This window comes from Sinohyriopsis cumingii, chromosome 4, assembly GCF_028554795.1.
Source record: "Sinohyriopsis cumingii isolate HCF-2022 chromosome 4, ASM2855479v2, whole genome shotgun sequence".
In the NCBI taxonomy this organism is placed as follows: domain Eukaryota; kingdom Metazoa; phylum Mollusca; class Bivalvia; order Unionida; family Unionidae; genus Sinohyriopsis; species Sinohyriopsis cumingii.
The window spans coordinates 144,037,372-144,058,228 of NC_142964.1; the positions used below are offsets into that span (position 1 = coordinate 144,037,372).

Genomic DNA, 20,857 nt, shown 5'->3' on the forward strand with positions numbered 1-20,857 from the left:
ATCACTCCAATATCTGAGTGACCTCTGGTCTGTGATTGTTTTGCAGAATGCTTATGTGGATTATCTGGATGCCATTCTTGAGGATCGACTTTGATCAAATAGAGCTAAATTATTCTAATACATTACCTTTACATTACTATCATTTCTTGAAGTAAATTTCCTCCACGCTCGAACCATTGTCTTCAACTGGGATAAGCAATTATGAAAAAGGCTCTGTCCTTCAACCAGCCTGCATGCAAACAAAGAATAGAGTGAACGAACTATTATTGCAAGTAGTGTTTTAACGACGATAATATCGAATGTGGTCAATTTGTTTGCAAGATTATCCACTGATAGCAGGAATTCATCCTGAACTGTAAGATTTAATGTCTTAAATTTTCCATTTCCTCCATTTGGAATAATTTTGCCTTTAAATAGACATTAGCTATAAGGTTCTACAAACAAAAAAAAGAACATTTCTAATTAATGTATTAACTATGTAATATACACTAATAAACCGTAATGTATTTAGTACAAATAAAGTGGCTGATGTGGGTGTGGACAACCCTTTGCTCTATGTAATATGACGTTAGTTATCGTCATCATATATGTGGTACATTAGATTAGACCCAAACAAAATTCAGTCCGAGCAAGGGCAGTCTTGTACATAACGTTATTTGCCATAGGCTTTATTGTACACCGTACTCGCCAAAAGGTAAACTCACGACTAAATTTTTGATGTTGAACATTTGTTTGTATTCAATTTTCAACTTTTCTCACAAAGTATAAATACATGTTGTCTAAGATACGTAGGTCTTTGTTTGCTTTACCTTCGTTTCCTCATTTCACTTTGATATGTATATATAATTTATTTTGTATGCTTGATTTTGTCCATGATTGAGGACAGAGTTTTTTTTAGTGCATATCTTTTATATTTTGCTTGTAAGCTAACAAAAGTTTGTTTATTTAGGCTTGAATTCAAGACCCAGCTTTGATTATGGCCTTATGAGATTCGAGAACGAATATATTTACAGTTTGGGGTCATTTTCCATTTAGAGCATTGCGTTTTATTCAGATAAGGTTATTGCGACATAGCTCAAGCTGGGATATATATCGGTTTGAAACATACAAGGTTATTTATTCCTATGTTAATACCAGGCTTTGTGGAATCAATTTTAGTTGTGAGATGAATTATTTCTTTAAAAATTTTCGTTTGAATTACAAAGCGCTCATTGGCATATTCCACAAAAAAAATTTATTGGGGATTATTGTGAATTATTTCAGAAAACTTTAGAGTTTTGGACTTTGGATATAACTTTTAGGATTATTTGGGATTTAATTCACAATACTGTAAGTTCCTCTTAAATTTTCATTTAATAACTTAGAGAATTAATTAGTTGAATTTTACGTAATTATTGTTTTTTTGTTTCTTTCTTTCTTTAAAGCTAAAGATTCATAACAACTTATTCATTTAGCTTCAAGAACGCTTATCATAATTACAATACCCTCAGACAGCTCGTATTAACTGAAGAGTTAAAAATTACGTCCATCGTGACGTCAGGACCTAATATGATTAGAAAAAAGTAGAAACAGTGGAAAATGCTTCTCGTATAGCTGATGGTTATTCCTAACTCACAAAGTTTCATTTTTCAATAAATCTTCCTCTCAGCAGTTTTTTGTTAACAAAAGATTGTCTCTGTCTCATAAGAGGACTTTCAAATCCAAATCGGGCACTTCTAGAAATCAATCGTCTGATAATACTGATCAGAAATCCTCATTTCTTATTACATACACTTATTGTAAGAAGAAAAGGCATGTCATTGCTGATTGCTACAAGTTTAAAAATAAGCAACATAATAAAGAAAGAGCTATTATAATTGTTCTTATATGAAAGAGGTCAAGGTCATTATCTTGTATTGAAAGGAATACATTAGTTAGTTACAACAAAACCCCATTCTAATTTTATTATGGAGAATTACGAAACATTCACGTCGAAAGAGTTTACTAAAACAGCTGTTAAGTGAACATGAGCAGATGTTTTTAGATGTTCCAACACGTACAGATAAAATCATTGATGACGTTGAAATTGTAGATTCTACACCTGTGACACAGCATCCTTACAGGATGAAGCTTCACAAACAGAAATGTTTAGAAAAGAAATTCAGTATTTGCTGGCAAATGATTTTTTATAGAACCAGGTAAAGTTACTGAAATTCACCATGACGTCTTGTGCCGAAACCAGATAATTGTTATATGTACTGTGTATAAAAAAAGTCAAAAGTGTCAGCATTATAGATTCATTTCCAATACTAAGAATCTATTATTGCCTTTATAAAATTGGAAATGCAAAATATGTCACCAAGTTTGGCCTTTTGAATGTATTCTATCGAATTCCGCTCACGGAACGTGCAAAAGATTAGAGAATACCATCTCCTGAAAGTGCAGCAAATGAATTGCAAGATACATCTAAAAGTGATCGAAAATTATTGGCTCGTGTTTGCACCGTTGGAGTCCAGAAAGTGGAAGCGATAAAGCGGAGTTTGCAGATGCTTGGTAGATGCACATCTGAAGAAAAGAAAAGCTGGATACTCAGTGGCCCTAATTAAACCAATCAAACATATACCATGCCATATAAAGAGAATTAAAAGTTCTCATAACAATACCTAAGATTCGCCAGGACAACTAGTGAGGAAAACCTGGAAAATATATTGTGGACGGTCTGTTTAAACATGTATTAATTAATTGCACAATCTGTTAACTATAATAAAGCCAAACTTTGGTTTTCGGGTATTTAAACAAACAAATACCAAGAACAAAACATATTTCATGCGTGGCTAAATAAAACTAATCTTAAAATTAAAGTTCTACTTGAATAATAAATGGAAAAATATCTTACCCATAGAGATTGTACGAGTGGAACGGAGTTCCATTAGGATGAGCCCTCCATCCATTCACATGAGGACAGAAAAGTGTTGGGTTTGTCTTAAGATTAACCGGACCTTTTAACGTTTCTTTGGAAGTTGATCCTCCTTCAACAAAGTTATAAATTTCCTGTGCCCATTCATTAACTTGAATCTCCTCATACATCTGACGTGGTATGATATTAGTTTCTGACATCTTTGCTAGCTCCAAACGTTCTTTAATAGCTTCAAAACGTTTGTTTTTAGCGTTCTCGATGGTCATATTTACTTTGAGCCAGTACTTAAGAACACGTTTTATTTCATCCTTGGTCTCCTTTGTCCTATACTCAACCCTTAAATTAGGGTTTTGCAGAAGGTCCTGTATGATATATACCAGTCTCTTACTGTATTCTTTCGGTATTATCATGTCGTACCATACGGACCATAAAAAATCCATGTCCTCGTCTTTGTCAGGATCAATACTGTCCAACATATTGAGAAGAACCAAATTTCTGGCGAGAATGACATCCTCGAAGTCATTTAGGTGAAAATAAAGATTTCTACACTTTCCCTTCGCGTCAACTAAAGTTTTAATTGTAAAGAGAATGTTACGAATATCACCACACCCTAGTAGCAGAAAATCAAGATCGCTATTTGTTTGACAGCCTCTAGTAAGATCTGAAGCTGGCGTATTACCATATGGGTAAAGATAGCTGTGATTTAGATAAAAACGGATGGTTTCGGGATTTGATGCTATCTTGTAGACTTTGGACATTGTTCCTAAACAAAATATAAAGTAGTCACTCAGCATATGTGTATGTCAGCATTCTGAATTTTTCTATATATATATATATATATATATATATATATATATATATATATATATATATATATATATATATATATTTGAAAATCTAAAATGAAAAAAAAGCAGACAGGAATAGCAAACATAACTTGTCTAAGTAATGGTACGCTGCTCTGTTCACTTTAATTACTGAGAAACTGGATTCTTCGAAAGAGGCAAAAACTTCTGAATATTAACTTGTTGGATTCAAGTTCTTTCCACGTAATGCTAAGAAGTAAATATTAATCCATACAAGTAGACTACCACCATTTGTGCCTTCTTCTTATAATTGATTACTGAATACTACATACATACCATATACATACATGCAAGGGTATTTGAAATTCCTGGATATTTTATAATGTTTTTTTTTTCTTCTTCAGATTTTCAATAAATATAATGCCTGTAGATAGGCAATGATCTTCAGCTACAAAAGTACGATACCAGACATCTTCAGATGTATGCGTGTGATGTGACACAAGTAAGCGATAGCAACGTAAGTATGTCGGAGAAGGAGAACAATTCATCTACTGTGTAATAAGCACGCCGGAAAATCCGGCGCTCTTAGGGTACTCTCTGATTCATATCAAACCTGAACTGAAGAAAGTGTATGTTTGTATGTATGTATGTATGTATGTATGTATGTATGTATGTATGTATGTATGTAATTATCTGTCATATCCTACAAATTTGAGAAAGTTTCATCGTTGTAAAAATGGATGCAAATCTATGGAAGATGACACAGGTTCTAGAAGACTCTTAGCTGCGTTTTGTGAGCGGGTGGTGGCTGTTACGAATAAAAACACTAATGAAGATCCTCGATACATGGTGGAAGATTTTGTTATTATCACATATATTATTTCATCAGCTGTTTTAATATAATGAAAAATTACTTAAAGATCAGAAAAATGTGTGCAAGATGGGCCAAGCATTTGTTCACGGCTGATCAAAACCAGAGGATGAAATGTTTGATTCGGGTTGTCATAGGTAGTGATACATGAAGATACTTTCTTAACCGGGCTCAAGAGAAAATAGTAAAGTTTGGAAAGGAGAAACGAGCAGAGGCCACAAATCGCTCTACGTAGTCGAACACTTCCGAACGACCCGTCCGCTCTCTGGTACCTAAGGTATCCATATAGTACAAGACAAAGCACAGGCGCAAATATCCGCCGTCCTGACGGACTCCCTGTATGAGCAAGCATTCATACTTTGTTACATCTTCCATACAGTTTTGATTTAGCTCGAAGTTATTTCTGTATTCATTCCACTATAGAAGATCTGGATTTGAAAGCAGCCACGCGGATGGAAACATAGTTTTTTATTGGATGAGCACCACACCATACCAAAAATAAATTCAAAAAGGTCATCTAATAATTGGTAATCAGACTCAGACTGTGCATACAGCTGTATTAGAGAATAGTTTGATATGATACACTGCCATACTGTTCATTAATATAGAAATTTGTTGTGTAGAGAACTAATATTACAAAATATGTATATCTGCTTCTCTGATTTATCTCTAAAAGTAAACTCATGACACAAATGCAAAAAATATAGCGTATCCTTACGTCTGTTAGAAGAAAGAGAATGAATTAGGACAGAAGCAAATTAGAATAGTCTGGGACAGAAGCAAATTAGAATAGTCTGGGACAGAAACAAATTAGAATAGTCTGGGACAGAAGCGAATTAGAATAGTCTGGGACAGAAACAAATTAGAATAGCCTGGGACAGAAACAAATTAGAATATTCTGGGACAGAAGCAAATTAGAATAGTCTGGGGCAGAAGCAAATTAGAATAGTCTGGGACAGAAACAAATTAGAATAGAATAAATAAGAAAAAAAATCAGATGAATGTATTTCAGTACACTCTACAAATCCATGTAGACATAAATTATCAGTCTCTACATTAGGGGTTTATTAAGTGTACATGTTTGATCTGTATAACATCAGATGGTCGAATATTTGGAAGCCTCATGCCTAAAGTCTGCATTTGCTACCCCTGCTTTTGAATATATATATATATATATATATATATATATATATATATATATATATATATATATATATATATATATATATATATATATATATATATATATAGATATATATATAGTTTCTGCTCTGTCTTAAAATAAGTGACAAATAAGAATGAAAACCAACAGGCTTTGTAAATTTCAATGCACAATTGTTTTTCCTAATATACAAAGTGAAAACTGAGAAAACAACATACAGTATGATGAATGGAACCCTAAACAGTTCTAAAGTTCCATCACAATTCCCAGAAGTATCGAGTATTTCAAATGATTTCCATTGATGTCTTTTGCGCTGATGTTCCAATAGTCCTGATGAATCATAAATATATAATCCAAAACGTTTTTAAATAAATTTACAGTAATTCCAAAACAGCTACGAAATTCTAAAGTCTGAGCACTTTGTAATTCAGATGAATAATGGAAATAAATAAATCAGATCCACACATCTATTTGTTTCTTCTGTTTGTGCCAGGAATACGTCATTCACAGATAAATTATCACTTAAATGAAAAACTAAGATGCAATTTCAAAACTAGGACGAGGTTCAAGGAATCATTTCGAAATCACTTTGTCAACAAAGTCAAGTTCTTTTCCAGCTTACCAATCAGGAATTAGGTCAGCTGGGTTTTTATGGGGAATCCCATGACCTGAACTCATTCCATCAAATTGTCGCCAAGATTTCTTCTTACAGCCTCCAATGTCAAAAGGACACAATAGCATCCTTAATTAAATTTACATCCCACTATTTTGAACCTATGTAATGTGTTTACTAAAATGACATTATTTTAAAGTACATCGGAAGCTATAAAGAAACGTAGCATTTAATATGTTATATACTAAATGACCCTTACAATCGATAGACATGAAAATTAACACATATAATATTGATATACATAACACCTCTCCTCATAAGAAAAAAGAAAGATGTAAGAATAAAGCTTTCTTTTACATATTAATCAAATATATACATAATTAATATTGCATAGGAATACATATTATGAATGATACAACATATATCTACAATATAAAGCAATCTAGTACTTCTATACAAGTGAAAGTGCGTCAACTGACGCTTTAAATGACTGACTAAAAATAGAGCTAAAAGAGCTGATAGACAATGGGTATTCCGAGAGAGGGTTGACCTTAATCTCAAGTTTTATTTGATGGTGTCACACATGTCCTAATAATGCAAAACAAGCTCGAAAAAAGTAATTTTTCCCAAATAAATTGTCGAATTTGCTTCACTGAGTTCATCAAAGAACTTCCGAATGGTTTACAAGTGACCTTTAAGGGTGTCATTGTAGATTATAACGTCATGGATGCAAGCGTCACAATTTTCTAGTTCAACAGTTGTCATGAAGGCGAACGGTTCTTCGCAAACGGCATCACTTTGTTGGTCAATGTTGTCATTGATTCTTAGTATTGGAAATGAATCTGTTTAAGTGACACTGTTTACTTTTATATAATCAGTACACATACCGAAAGTATTATCAGGCTTCGGAGCAAGAATACATAGTGAACTCAAATAATTTTTAATTGGTTCTAAGAAAACATTCACCGGCAAATAATAAATTTCCGTTTTCAGCCATTCTTTGTTTAGAGGATTCATCATGTAAGGATCTTGTTTCGTAAAAGAAGAATCTACAATTTCAACACCATATTAGATGTTCTTTGTTCCTGTTGGAACATCTGGAAACAAGTGTTCATATTCACTTAATTTGCTGTTTTCGTTCACACTTCCTTTATGACAGGAGATACAGAAGCTTCTGGTCCTGATTTTCATTATTTCTTAATAATGATTTCACGTCATTGTTCCAATCCTTAATGTGTGCAACAGTTACAATTAAATTGATACGACGATTTACAAGGCTATCTCTCTCAACATATTCCTTTAACATATTTAAAATGGCAAAGGTGTTTCTCTTTTCGCCCTCTAGGAGTATTAAGAATACATTTAGCTCCCTTACATTTTATTTTACTATATAAGGACCATAACACGTAACTGAAAAGGCTCTTGAATTGATTTCCTAACAACTAACAACAACAACTACTGAACACACTCGCCCAATCGTTTCCTGTAACAAAACATTTCGAACAAATCATATTCTTCAAAATTTGATGAAATCTTTCCAAGCTCCTTGACTCTCAGGGTGATAGACAGGAGATTTAAACAGTATAATGCATAGTTCGTGCAATAGTGCCGGAAACTTCCAGATATAAAGTTTGAGCCTTTATCATATTGGACAGATTTGGGAAGGCCTAAAAGTGTGAAAAAACTTTACCAAATCTTAAACTTTGTTTCTAGTTTTAATATTTTAAGTATTGGTTCCCTGACTTGGTCTTAGGTAAAGGAAAAACACAATCTACCATTATTCAACTAAATGGTTCATCACAAACTGAAATAGGTTACAAATGACCTTTATGTATTGTCTGCTTATGGTTTTCCACCCATTTGACAAGTATGACAAGATCTACGGTATCTAGAAACATCACTCTTAATTTCGGACAATAAAATGATCAAATATCTTGTGATACATCTTTCTGGATCTTAAATCACTAAACAGGGTAGTTTCATTGGCAAGATTAAGAATTACTTGTTGATATGCCTTAGCAACAACAATGTGATAGCTAACTGACCATTAGTCACTACCGAGTACCTATTTTGGTCTCATTTGTCTCGTAAGGACCCGATTTGTAACAAAATAACAAGCTGGTGCTTTTGGAGCTTCAGTTTCGCTAATATCTCTTTGAAACAAACATGATTTTTCAGGATCATTTTCTATGATACTACTAGTGATTAGCTTTTGTCACCAGGAGTAAAATTATAAGAATGAGTAGTAAATAGAGGATCACCGTGATCAATACCTCTCCAGCTAGGTCCTTGTCTAGTAATAAAGCAATACCCTCACTGGTCAAGGAAGTCACCGCTCTTTTATTCATGGGTCCTGAGACTAATTCTGACGAAAAGTTAACTCAAAGGAGAGGGACATGGACAAAGCAGCTTTCAACTCCCTGAATAAGAACACTTTCACTGGAAAAATACTTCATAGACAAAGTCAAAGTACTTGATTATAGAAGACCCTGGGAAGCTCTGTGCCCCTGAAATATTTTAATAGGGATCATCATCATCATCATCAATCTCTTAACCCAACAGGTGGATGGGACACCACAGTTGACTTTACAACCAATTTTCTCTATATTTCCCTGTTCTCTATACTGCTCTTTTGGAATCTCCAAATCCCATGCCTGTCCACTCCTCAATGTTGTCTTCCCATCACTTTTTTCTGTCTGCCTCTTCTTCTGCACCCTCGCACTGTGTCTTGCAAGATTATTTTTGCCATCCCAGATGATCTTGAGACATGACCGCACCACTTCAGTTTGCGCTTTTTTTTTACAATGGTAAAGAGGTCTTCATATGGTCCTATGGCTCGTTGGATCCTGCTGTGGACCTCTTCGCTGGTTACATGGTCGATGTATGAGATGCCCAAGATCTTGCTGCAGTATCTCATTTCGAAGGTTTAAATCCTTCTTTGTAGAAATGGTGTGAGTGTTCGTGTTTCACAAGCAATCAGAAAGACGGATATGACAATAGAGAGTATCAGTTTTATTTTGGAATCAAGAGCAATGTTAGTATCAACCAAGTCAGCCAGTTCCTTTTCATCTCCTGCTAAGCCATCAGTATCATCTGCGAAGCGAAGGTTGGTGATTGTTCTTCATCCGATGCTGACAGTGCCCCTGCGGTCATGCAAGGCATCCTCTGTGATTATAGGAAAATATTTAAGAGTGTAGGTGACAGTATACATCAATGTCTGACTCCAACTGTTGCTCCAAACCAACCTACTCTGCTGCCATTGAAGAGGAGAGCGCTGGTGGCTTTGTGATATAGGTGCTCAACAACATGCACCAGGCTTGCGCTGATGTTGTTCTTCCTCATAGTTGCCCATAAGGCTGCATGATATACCCTATCAAAGTTATAGATTCTGCTGATGCTGATGGTATTTCTAGAAAAGGAGTATGAGATTGAAGATTTGTACTGTGGTGTTCCTTCCTGCTCGGAAGCCTGTCTGCTCTTCAGCAATAATTTTCTCTGCTTGAGGCTTTAGTCTCTTGAGAAATATCTTCAGCATGACTTTGCTCTGGTGACTGATCAGACTGACGGTTCTGTAGTTTTGACATAGCTGCAGGTTTCCTTTCTGGGGGGGTGGGGGGTGGGGCACGATGACCAAAGATTGGGTCCATGTGGTGGGCCATTCTCCTGTCTGCCATATCTTGTCGCAGATTGTTGTTAGGACAGAGATTATCTCTTCAGCTCATGCCTGAATGAGCTCTGCTCGTATGTTGTCAACGCCAACTGATTCTCCTTCCTTTAGTGACCTAACTGCAATCTCTACTTCCTCACAAAGAATGGAGTCGTCATCAATGTCTTCTGGCTGAAGGCAATTTAGTAATGCTGTATGTCCTTGGGTCTCAATGTTGTATCATTCTGAGCAGTAGTCTGTCCATCGTTTAAGGTTCTCTTGATCTTCTGTGAAGCATTGTCCTGATTTGTCTTGGATGGTGGTGGTTTTCCCTTGCTTATGGGTTGTGGGATCTTTCACTGGTAGATGTGCCATTTTGCTTTCATTTCTACTCAGACTGTCTTCGATTTTGCAGGATTGTCTTTCTATCCAGAATTCCTTTGCCTTTTTCATGCTTTTCCTGATCATGTTGTGTATCTCTCTGCATTTTCTAGCTCATTCATGATCTCCTTTTCCCCTTTCAGTTCTCGTCTTTTGTCTCATAGTTTCTTTGTTCGACGATTTTGCCAATGATCTCGCTATCTGTGATAGTCACAGCTGTGTTGAATATGGTTGTTAAGGACTCTAGGTCGGCGTCTTGGCTGTCCAGGGTTATCAAAGGTACTAACTTAACATCCATCATTGCTTCGATTGCGTCTTCAACTTTTGAATCTTTCAATTTTTCAAGGTCAAATCTGATTCTTGGTTGGTTAGGCTTTTTGATCATTTTCAGGTGGAGGCGTAACGTTGTCATTAATAAATCATGGTTACTTCCAATACCTGTTCCTGGAAAACATTGTGTTCTGGGATATTCAGCCCTGTGCGGAATCGTTTTTTCACCAAGATGTAGTCAATCTGGTTTTGATGTTGTCCAGCAGGAATGTGCCAGGTTCATCATCTAGATGCTTTGTGAGGGCCGAACGTGTTGGCTAGCACAAGATTGTTGTAGGTGACAAACTCCAAGAGGCTGAGTCCTCTTTCATTTGTTTCTGCGTTGCAGAAGAGTCCACCAGTGCTTTGCCTGTTTTTCTCTGAATCAACTTCCATTTTTGCATGCCAGTCTTCCTGGTATAAACAGAATGTCCTTCTTGGGTGAGTTGTCAATGACATATTGCAGTTATTATATAAATTCTCCAGTTCGTTGTCATCATAGTTAGATGTGGGTGCATAGGCCTAAATGATTCTGATGTTGAAGGGAGTCGCCCTCACGCGGGTTGTAATGAGCCTGCTTGAGACTGTGCAGCAATGCCAATGTGAACAAGAAATTCAACGCCATGATTGTGTTTGTCCCCTCTTCCGCTGAAGTAGAATCTTTTGTTATTTCGTCCAAGTTTTTCCAGCGCAATTCGCAGAGACCAATAATGTTCCAGTTGTACCTCTCCAACTCATGTGAACGTTTTTTTAAAACTGTTTCATAGCCCTCAGTGTTCTAACGTTTCATGCACCGATGATGATGTTGTCTCGTCCACGGTTTTTGGTAGTAGAGGCACCAGTAGCATACTTGTCACCTCCGCCCTGGTGTGCAGCAGAAGGAAGAATTGTTAATTGTCTTCGTGTGGTGTGTCAAGGGCACATTATAGCCTGGCGAAACACCATCTCTCTCCAGACTAGATGACCACAGCCGGAATCCACTGATATAATATGGCACACCCTGGTCCTAAGTACATGGTCTTTGACCTCATCTCGGAGCTGTTCCGCCATGGGCGATGACTTCATCGAGGAAGACGTCCGTCCAGTGATGCTTTGCTATCATCACACTATTTTACTCGTAGCCTGGTGACTTGTAGGGGCGGAAGTGTCTTATTCCATCCCATACTAATCCAATGGACCTGTATCACTGCCTATTTAATAGCGATAGTCTTGGCAAAATCACCAACAAATGATATAGAACCTTTCGACATGAATGGTTCATAATTCTCCAAAAATAAAAGCACACTGTTTTGTTACCCAACAATAGTATTGCTTTCAGAACAACACCGTTATCTTGACATCTTCAAACTATAGCATTTAGAATAACTCTGTCTCTATTATGTTGCTTATATTTCAACCGTAGCAATACAAAATAACGTGACCTTTCTTATTTCAATAAGTGGCTGTAGGAAGAGAATGATTTCTGATCAGTCTTATCAGAAGTTTGATTCCTTAATGTTGTGCTGGGTTGAGATTTGGAAGTATTCATATATATAGAAAATGATTATTTACCATAAACCTGCCGAGAAGAAAATTTATTGACAAATGCAACTATGTGAGCCAAAGAATATTCATCAGCTGTACTAGCAGCATTTTCATTTACTCATCAAGTTGGTCTTCACGTAAATATGGACGCAATTCTTAAAATTTTCAATCAGTATGAGTTGTGTCGTTACTGAAATCGTTACTGAAACGAATAAGCGTTCACTATGCCATATAATATCGAGAATTTTGTTAGATGGGTTAGAGTCTTAGAAAAGAGACGAATTGTTTAAGCTTGCCAGTTATTCTTATCTTTCTGAAGCGAAAGCATCTTTAATAAAGCAAGACAAAAAATATTTTGATTCAGTATTAGGTGGTAAGTAAGAAAATTCTGAGAGACGATCTACCGGTGAAAGTGTTCTTATTGAGGGAAAAGAGTGCGACTTTCTTAATTGTCCTTCCATTGTGTTAATCTGACATTTGATCTTTTCTCAGAACCCATGACAGTCGGAACAGTGACTTATTTACACCTTTCGAGTATTCATTTATTACTAGGCATTGACTTAGCTGGAGAAAATGATGTGGTAAATCCAGTTGTAACTCAGAAACCTTGTTTGGATCAAAATGGTGATCTTATTAAAACTGAAATACCTGATTTATACCCTGATTGTGCAGTTACCAGAGCTATTGCAAAAAGAGCTCTCGGAAATGATGTTGATCAGGAAATTATTCTTTTAGCTGATAACATCGATTGGTCATTCTTTTGATGAGGTCACGTTTGTTCCTCCTAGTACTGATCAATCAAGAGGTATTAATCACAATGACACTATTTTACTAATCATTTAATAATCATTCTCTTTATTCTACTCAGGGTTATAAGAGACTCTTCGAACAGGAACAAGATTCTGAGATCTCCTGTTTGTTTCAGAGGGCTATTAGAGAAATTGAAGCCACACATGTAACAGCTTTTTATTTTGTGAAAAATGGGTCCTTGTGAGCAAACGGAGACCGACTGATGTAACAACTGGTGAAGAGTGGTCAATGAGCTATTAAATTGTTGTTACTAAGTCACACCGATAGGATATTCTTAGTCTAGCCCATGAAACCCCATAAATCAGTAAGAGTTATCACTAGACTTTAATTGATTTTCATTGGCAGAATATAAAATGTGATACTTATAAACAATGTACAAGTCGTCACACTTGTCAAATGGTAGGAAGACAAAATCATAAAATACTAATGCATGGTCTTAAAACAAGTAATAGAAAAGAGTGAGAAGCATTAAGCTTTGCAAAATTCAACAAATATTTATTTCTTATATAAATATGTTACATGAGTATGGTGATAGATATAGCATAGTTAATTATTCAATCAATTTAGTTGTAACTGTCCCACACAGTGATGACCTCAACGATGGAATGTAATCTAACTATTGACTCTGATTTAATAAATCTTCGCAATTCATAAATAGTATACTATCTGGACCAGAAACTCTCACAATATGAAAGGAGTGCAATAAAACAGCTATTATATGAATGTGCCTATTTGTTTCCTGATGTTCCAGCATGAACAAATAAAATCTAAAATGAAGCCGAAATTGTAGACGCCACACCTGTGCAATAGCATCCTTAAAACAGCTGTTATATGAATATAAGCACTTGTTTCCGATATATAAAAAATCTATGATTACGTTGAATTTATCGATTCTACGCTTAGGAAACAGCATCCTTACAGGTTAAATCCCATCCAGCAGGAATGTGTGAAAAAAGTACTCACACAGAAATTTTGGAAAGACATTGCTTACTAGTTTAATTTGGATTTCCAACACCGGGGTGCCATTTTTCGTATTTCTACAAGGAACTGTAGATAAGCACAGTACTGATTACAGCATACGCCATCGTCATCCATCTTGTATTTTCCATCAGGATTCGAACTTGAAATTATTAGAACATTTGTAACATAGGACTTTTGCAAAATAATTCGTGGATTATTCTTAGATTATTTTAAGATTTGATTCTTGAAACCATAAGTTCTTCTCCTTTTTATTCATTTTCACAGAACTTTTCCAGGAAAATAAATTATTTGTTAAATTTTAAAAAGCTTGTTCTTTTCACACTTTCTGTGTTGCTGTTTATTCGAGCCTAAACACGTAACATAACATCTGGTCTAGAGGACTGTGGTAATTACATCTACGACGTCTTCATCTACAACAGTATCTGGTGAAAGAACACATGTAAACCATCCTGAAATTCTTCGATCGACTCAGTGACACATATCTGACGGTTAATTTAGGTAAAAGTGAGTTCTGTCGTGCTTGTGCCACATATTTAGGACTTATTGTGGGATAAGGTCAAGTGTAACCTGTTGAAGTTAAGGTCAAAGCTATCTCTGAATTCACAGTGCCTATTAGTAAAAAGCAACCGATGCAATTTTTTATGGATATTATCAAACATTTTGCTCAAATGTTTCCATAACTGCCGAAATTCTGTCAATGTTGTTGAGTAAGAAATGAAAGATACATTGGTGTGAAAAATCTCAGGAGACTTTTGACAAATTAAAGGCCGTACTTACACAGGTACTTTCAGCATCAGATTTCAGCGAATTATTTAAAATGAATTTTGATGTAAGGTACTCAAGTGACGAACAAGCTTCAGAAATTGCTTAGTGGAGAATGATGCTGCAAGAACGATGAAATTAGACACATCAAAAAGGAAAAGATAATGTGATTGTAGATGTATAGACGTACTATATTGCTTTATTTTGTGTATAGTTTATGCAGTTAACCTGAGTGGCATTCATAAGACATGTTTCTGTGTAATTGAATTATTATGGTTTTTCATGTATATTTGACAAATACGTAAATGAAAGCTTTATTGCATAAATCTTTATTTTCTTAATGTGGAGAGGTTTAATGTATATCTCTATTATGTGCTCAACTTTTGTCAATGAGTGTATATTGTACTTTAAGATCATCGTCATTTGTAATTAGAATGTTTACATTGATAATATGTTTCAATGATTGTAAGTTGAAAATAAAGTTTGTACGTAGAAGTTCATGGTCAGTCTCGTTTACAGTTAAACTAAGTTATTCCGTTGGAAATCTTCAGATTCTATTACGTTATGGGTCAAGTGAAAATATGTATAAATAGGCATTTGATCAACAAATAATTCATTAATTTTATATATCTGACTGTATGATTTGTGTGTGTCAGTGATGAGAGTTTGCAGTTGTGTTAAAACATAATTTTAGAGGAATTATGTATTTAAAAAATTCATTTGAATTACCAAAACTCTCATTTGCTTTTTTGGATTAATGTGAGATCATTCAACGACATTCTGGATTACATCATTACGCTTAACCAGGATATTCAAGATTATTGGAATTCATTCGGAACATTATATTTTGGACTTGTAAATAGGATATTTATGATTATTTGGGATTTAATTCACAATAATGTGTGTCTTTCATTTTCCCATTTTATTGTAGACAAATAAATAGCCTTTTGAATTTACTTATATTGTTGATTTCAATTCTTTTAGTTACATATTTTAAGATCTAGAGTTTTAACTATATATATATATATATATATATATATATATATATATATATATATATATATATATATATATATATATATGTATATATATAACACATCTATTAATATATAGATAGAGACAGAGAGACACGTTCTTCATGAAAATAACATTAACACAGAAATAAACACAGAAAGACTTTAAACATTTATAAAAGATCATTTATCGATTTTATTTTTATGTAATTTCCAATAACTCGAAAGTTTTTAAAGATTTGATTGTAACGGTACGTTAAATCTAAATTTCTTTGTATAGTTTACTGATTGCAAATTTTCTTTATGATTAAGGTCTACTTATAATAGCCCTTTTGTTGATAACGAATTACTGAATCTAGATGGAGATAATTTTCATTTACACAAACTTCAGAGTTGTACACTTGATAAATCTCCTGCTTCAGGGACATAAAGAAGATACCCAATAACAATTTCATGTAAACCAGGCCGCGATAATGTTGCCACGTACATTATTAATGAAATACTTGTTATGAATATATATGGAAGTTTCATGACAACTTTACAAGGTCTGTTCTTATGTAATGTGTTTAGGCTCGAATAAACAGTAAAACAAGAAAGAGTGAAAAACAACAAGCTCTGAAAAATATAATAATTTATTTCCCTAGAAATATTCTGTAAAAATGAAAAAATATAAACTTACGGTTTTAAGAATCAAATCCAAAAGGAATCCAAGAATAATCCACGAATAACATTTTAAAAGTCCCAATGTTCTAATGAATTCAAGTTCGAGTCCCAACGAAGAATCCAAGGTGGAAGGTGATTACGTATGCTGTAACTTGTACTGTGTTAAATTATACAGTTACTTGTAGAAACACAATAATTAATCCTCCGGTTTTGGAAATCCAAATAAATTGTTTAGAAGTGTCTTTGTTCAAGAATCCTGTATGAGCACAAAATATTTCCAGAGAAACGAATACATCTTTAAGAATCCAAACAATTAAATAAAACTCAAAACTACAATAGTGTGCTTTGTTGTTGTTGTTGGGTTTAACGCCATTTTTCAGCACACGATAGGCTATGCATGGCGGCCAGTATTAATGGTGGAGGAAGAACCCTGGAAAACCCCAGGAAGAACCACCGACCCACGAGAAGCTACTGGCAAGCTTTCTCACATACCCACATTAGCCGAATCCTAGACTCGAACCCACGCAGACAGAGGCGAGATGGCAGTGATCCGTAACGGAGAGCACTTTAGACCACTCGGCCACTCGGGACCCCCACAATACTAAGCACAACAGAAGAAATCGAATTGACATCAAGTGTCTAAAAGCCCCAAAACTCTCTCTCTCAAGATCACTAATAATACTAAGTATTTCGCAATTATGGAAATGACTAATTTTACTTCGAGAAAAACTTGTTTACTTGACCATCAGTCAAGGCCAGTAACTAAGTCAAAAATAGAAACAGTTTTTCTATTATTAGGTATTTATGGAAAGATTCAGGTCAAACAAAACTTTCTGGAAAATATCAAATTCCTAGTAAACAAAATTACATTACTATGACATTAACGAAAACAGATTCCAAAACCCACAAACTATATAATCAAATCAAACACAAATTAAATCAAATATAAATCAAAAAAAATATACGTAACACTATTCAATCTGTTTCTAGTAGATGCTAATAATTTTGTTAAGTTGCTCTCCATTTCCAGCACGACCTTGTACACTTGAGCGCTGCTTCTAACTTAAATTTGATAGGGTAATTTTACATGGTATATACGGTATTCAACAATTTCAGCATCAGCGGTCTCAGCAGAGGTGGAAGTGATAAGTGTATGTACCATACTGCCCATTAATGTTTTGAATCAACACCTTCAGCACTCAGTGTCAGCCTCCTAAATGTCATTTTAACACGACAAAAACAGTGGTCCATATGAATTTCAAAGGACGTTACATTTCAAAGTTCGTTTTTTGCCTCTTTCTGAACGTATAAAGGAAAAGGCTATACTACTCAACAAAGACACTATATCACACTACCATTGTTATTACCTAGATCTAAAGTGTATAATGATAATTTATTAAATTTTAGTTTATGCACAACTTGATGATCTTGAGTTATTTTAGGTACACATTGCCAGTGTTGCAATGGGGTTTGTCTGATAATGACCACTGAGGGAGGAATTGTTGGTGTGGTAAGATGATGTCATGCCAAATTATAAGGCTTCGTCAGTGGCTAACACTTGGATAGGAGTGTTGTACATGTACCTTGAAAGTGAAAGGCAGACAGGGAATTATGCAAAAGACTATGCAATTATGCAATTAGCATCTTACTTGCTGTTTTCGTGGGGCTTGTTGGAGGTGGGGTTATGATTAGAACTATTCCTATTGGTTGGCATTGACAGCAGAATTCAAAGAACCAACCAAATTAGATAATCTTATGTAACATTGCACGATCATATAGAGTACCATGTGATCAGTCAATTATCTGGTTTTTCAAATGTACAGACAATGAATGTAGTTTCACTTCTCTGGGTTTTCAAAGGTACAGAAAATGGATTTTCAGTCTCCTCATCAAACTTTTGTTATGGATCTGTGCTGGCCCGCCACCATCCCAGTTACCATCCATTAATGACTACATCGTAGGTTGTGCCCTTATGTTGTTTATATGCATGGGGCTACCATGGGATAGGATATTTTTTCACCCAATCAGATACTCATAATCGATACTAGTAACGTAAATATCATGCCCATTAGATACACTTCTTTTACAGTTTTAAATAGGAAAAATATAAGAATATTTTCTTCATGCTGGGATCAGCCTAGCTCTATTCTACAAATCTGGGATCAACCCAGAATACATTAGCATGCTGGGATCAGCCTAGAACATAGTCTACTTCGGCTGGGATCAGCCCAGAATACACTTGAAGAATGGGATCAGCCTAGCACAGATTTTACTTGAGCTGGGATCAGTCTAGTACAGTCCACGGAAGCTGGGATCAGCCCAGATTACACTTTAATGCTGGTATCAGCCTAGCACCAATTATCCTTGAGCTAGGATCGGCCCGTAATATAGAGTAATGCTGGCATCAGCCTAGCATAGATTTACTTGAAGATGGGATCATCCCAGAATATACTCGAATGATGGGATCAGCCTAGCACCAATTCTATTTCAGTTGGCGTCAGCCCTCAGCCCAAAATATACTGTAATGATGGTATCAGCCTAGCACCGATTGGTAATCAGTCGTTTACATTGCGCTGTGATCAACCTAGCCCCAATTCTATTTGAGATGACATCAGCCCTCAGCCCAGAATACACTGCAATGCTGGGATCAGCCTGGCACCTATTGGGACTCAGTCTTTTACAATGAGCTGGGATCAGCCTAGCACCAATTCTATTTGAGCTGGCGTCAGCCCTCAGCCCAACAAACACTGTAATGCTGGGATCACCCTAGCACTGCTTGGGAATCAGTCTTTTATATTCATTCAGCGGCATTTTCCCCAATCGGATACTCATAAGCTACACCAATAACGTAAAGGTCATGCCCGTTAAATACATTACTTTCACAGTTTTAAACAGGAAAAATATAAGAATAGTTTCTTCATGTTGGGATCAGCCTAGCTCCATTCCACTAATCTGAGATAAACCCAGAATACACTCTTATGCGGGGATCAGCCTAGCATAAATTTAATTAAGATGGGATCATCCCAGAACACATTAGCATGCTGGGATCAGCCTAGCCCATAGTCTACTTAAGCTGGGATCAGCCCAGATTACCCTGTAATGCTGGGATCAGCCTAGCACTGATTGTGAATCATTCTTTTATACTGAGCTGGGATCAGCCTAGCACCAATTCTACTCGAGATGTGATCAGCCCAGAATACACTGTAATGCTAGGATCACCCTAGCACTGACTGGGAATCAATCTTTTACATTCAGATTATAGCCCATGAGAAGCCCCCACAGAGAGTCAAATATTTTTACAATTTGATGTTGTAGAATATTGACAATAATTAATAGTGGCATGTTTGAGAGAAATTAAGTACAGAGTGAGTGAAACAAATGCATATACTCATGTATCCTATATTTCTTACAATGCATGTATTAAATCATTTCTCGTACAATTCAGTATTGTTTTGTTGTTCATAAATTGGATATATGAGTAACAAATGTAAATGCAAAATACGGATTAACCTTTAACAAATGCATCATCATTAAACAATGTAAATACTGTTACGATTAAATCTTACATATTCGCAGTCAGCACTTGATGTTAGAAAAAAATCGATTTTCAGTACAATGCACGATTAATCTCTGAAACTGATTTTCACTTTTCAGAAAAAGGTATGCTTTCAGATACTTTCTTATTTGCACAAGAGATCCTGTAATGACTGAGACGACAAACATTGTATGCATGTGTGTGTGTGTGTGTGTGTGTGTGTGACAAAATACTCACATGCTTTAGTGACATGGGCCGTAACATGAGCAATTATTTGAGAGGTACGAAGTCCAACATGATATCGAACAGTCCAAAGCGTTACAGTTCTCAAGATTTCAATGGCGAACAAATCACTGACCTATTTTGTTTTATTTCACGTTTTCGATCAGTCAAAAATCATCTAGTCACTCTCCCTTCTACATAAAACACCTTACAAACTTACAGAACAACTACTTTGACCATGTTTATCACAATCATTCCTGTCTTATCTAGATGCTGCGATTGGTTCCTTAAAATATGACAATAGGCAGAAAACCAATTGCAGCAAAGTAAAAGTTCGGCCGAGAACTTTCTATTTAGCTTCTGAGAAATGCTATTTTTAGCTGAAAATTTCCAAATGTCGAACGTTTTCGGGAAAACGTCGATCGATATTTTTTGCCATGAATCCCTACTTCATGACGTGTTTTCTCTTGTAATAAATCCACACATTAAAACTTTAGCCTCTTTGAATGCAATATTTGTCGACTTATCTACATGGTTGTACTTAAATATCGAGTCTAGATTACCTGGTCAGTTGTTATTGCATGTGAACGTGTAGGCGATATGGAGACACCTATCACTGGGCGTGACGCTTCGCTTGCAAAAACTAATGATATATATTTTCTT

At 35.4% G+C, this 20,857-nt stretch overlaps 1 protein-coding gene across 5 annotated transcripts in view; it reads right to left on the reverse strand.

Moving 5' to 3' along the window:
• LOC149802245 (uncharacterized) overlaps positions 1-20,518 on the reverse strand; it is a 92,515-nt gene extending 71,997 nt beyond the window's left edge. The window contains exons 1-3 of one of the 5 annotated variants that reach the window (XR_016420798.1): positions 20,210-20,516; positions 2,876-3,659; positions 127-229 (exon numbers count right to left, since the gene is read on the reverse strand). Coding sequence is in view for 4 of the 5 variants with exons in the window: in XM_089956669.1 (XP_089812795.1) it covers positions 127-229; positions 2,876-3,654 (882 nt within the window). In the remaining variant the exon portion in view is untranslated. Of the gene's footprint in view, positions 1-126; positions 230-2,875; positions 3,660-20,209 lie in introns of all 5 variants that reach the window. The other 4 variants (XM_089956669.1, XM_089956668.1, XM_089956672.1 and 1 more) reach the window with 4 other exon arrangements.
• Positions 20,519-20,857: the final 339 nt, after the last annotated feature.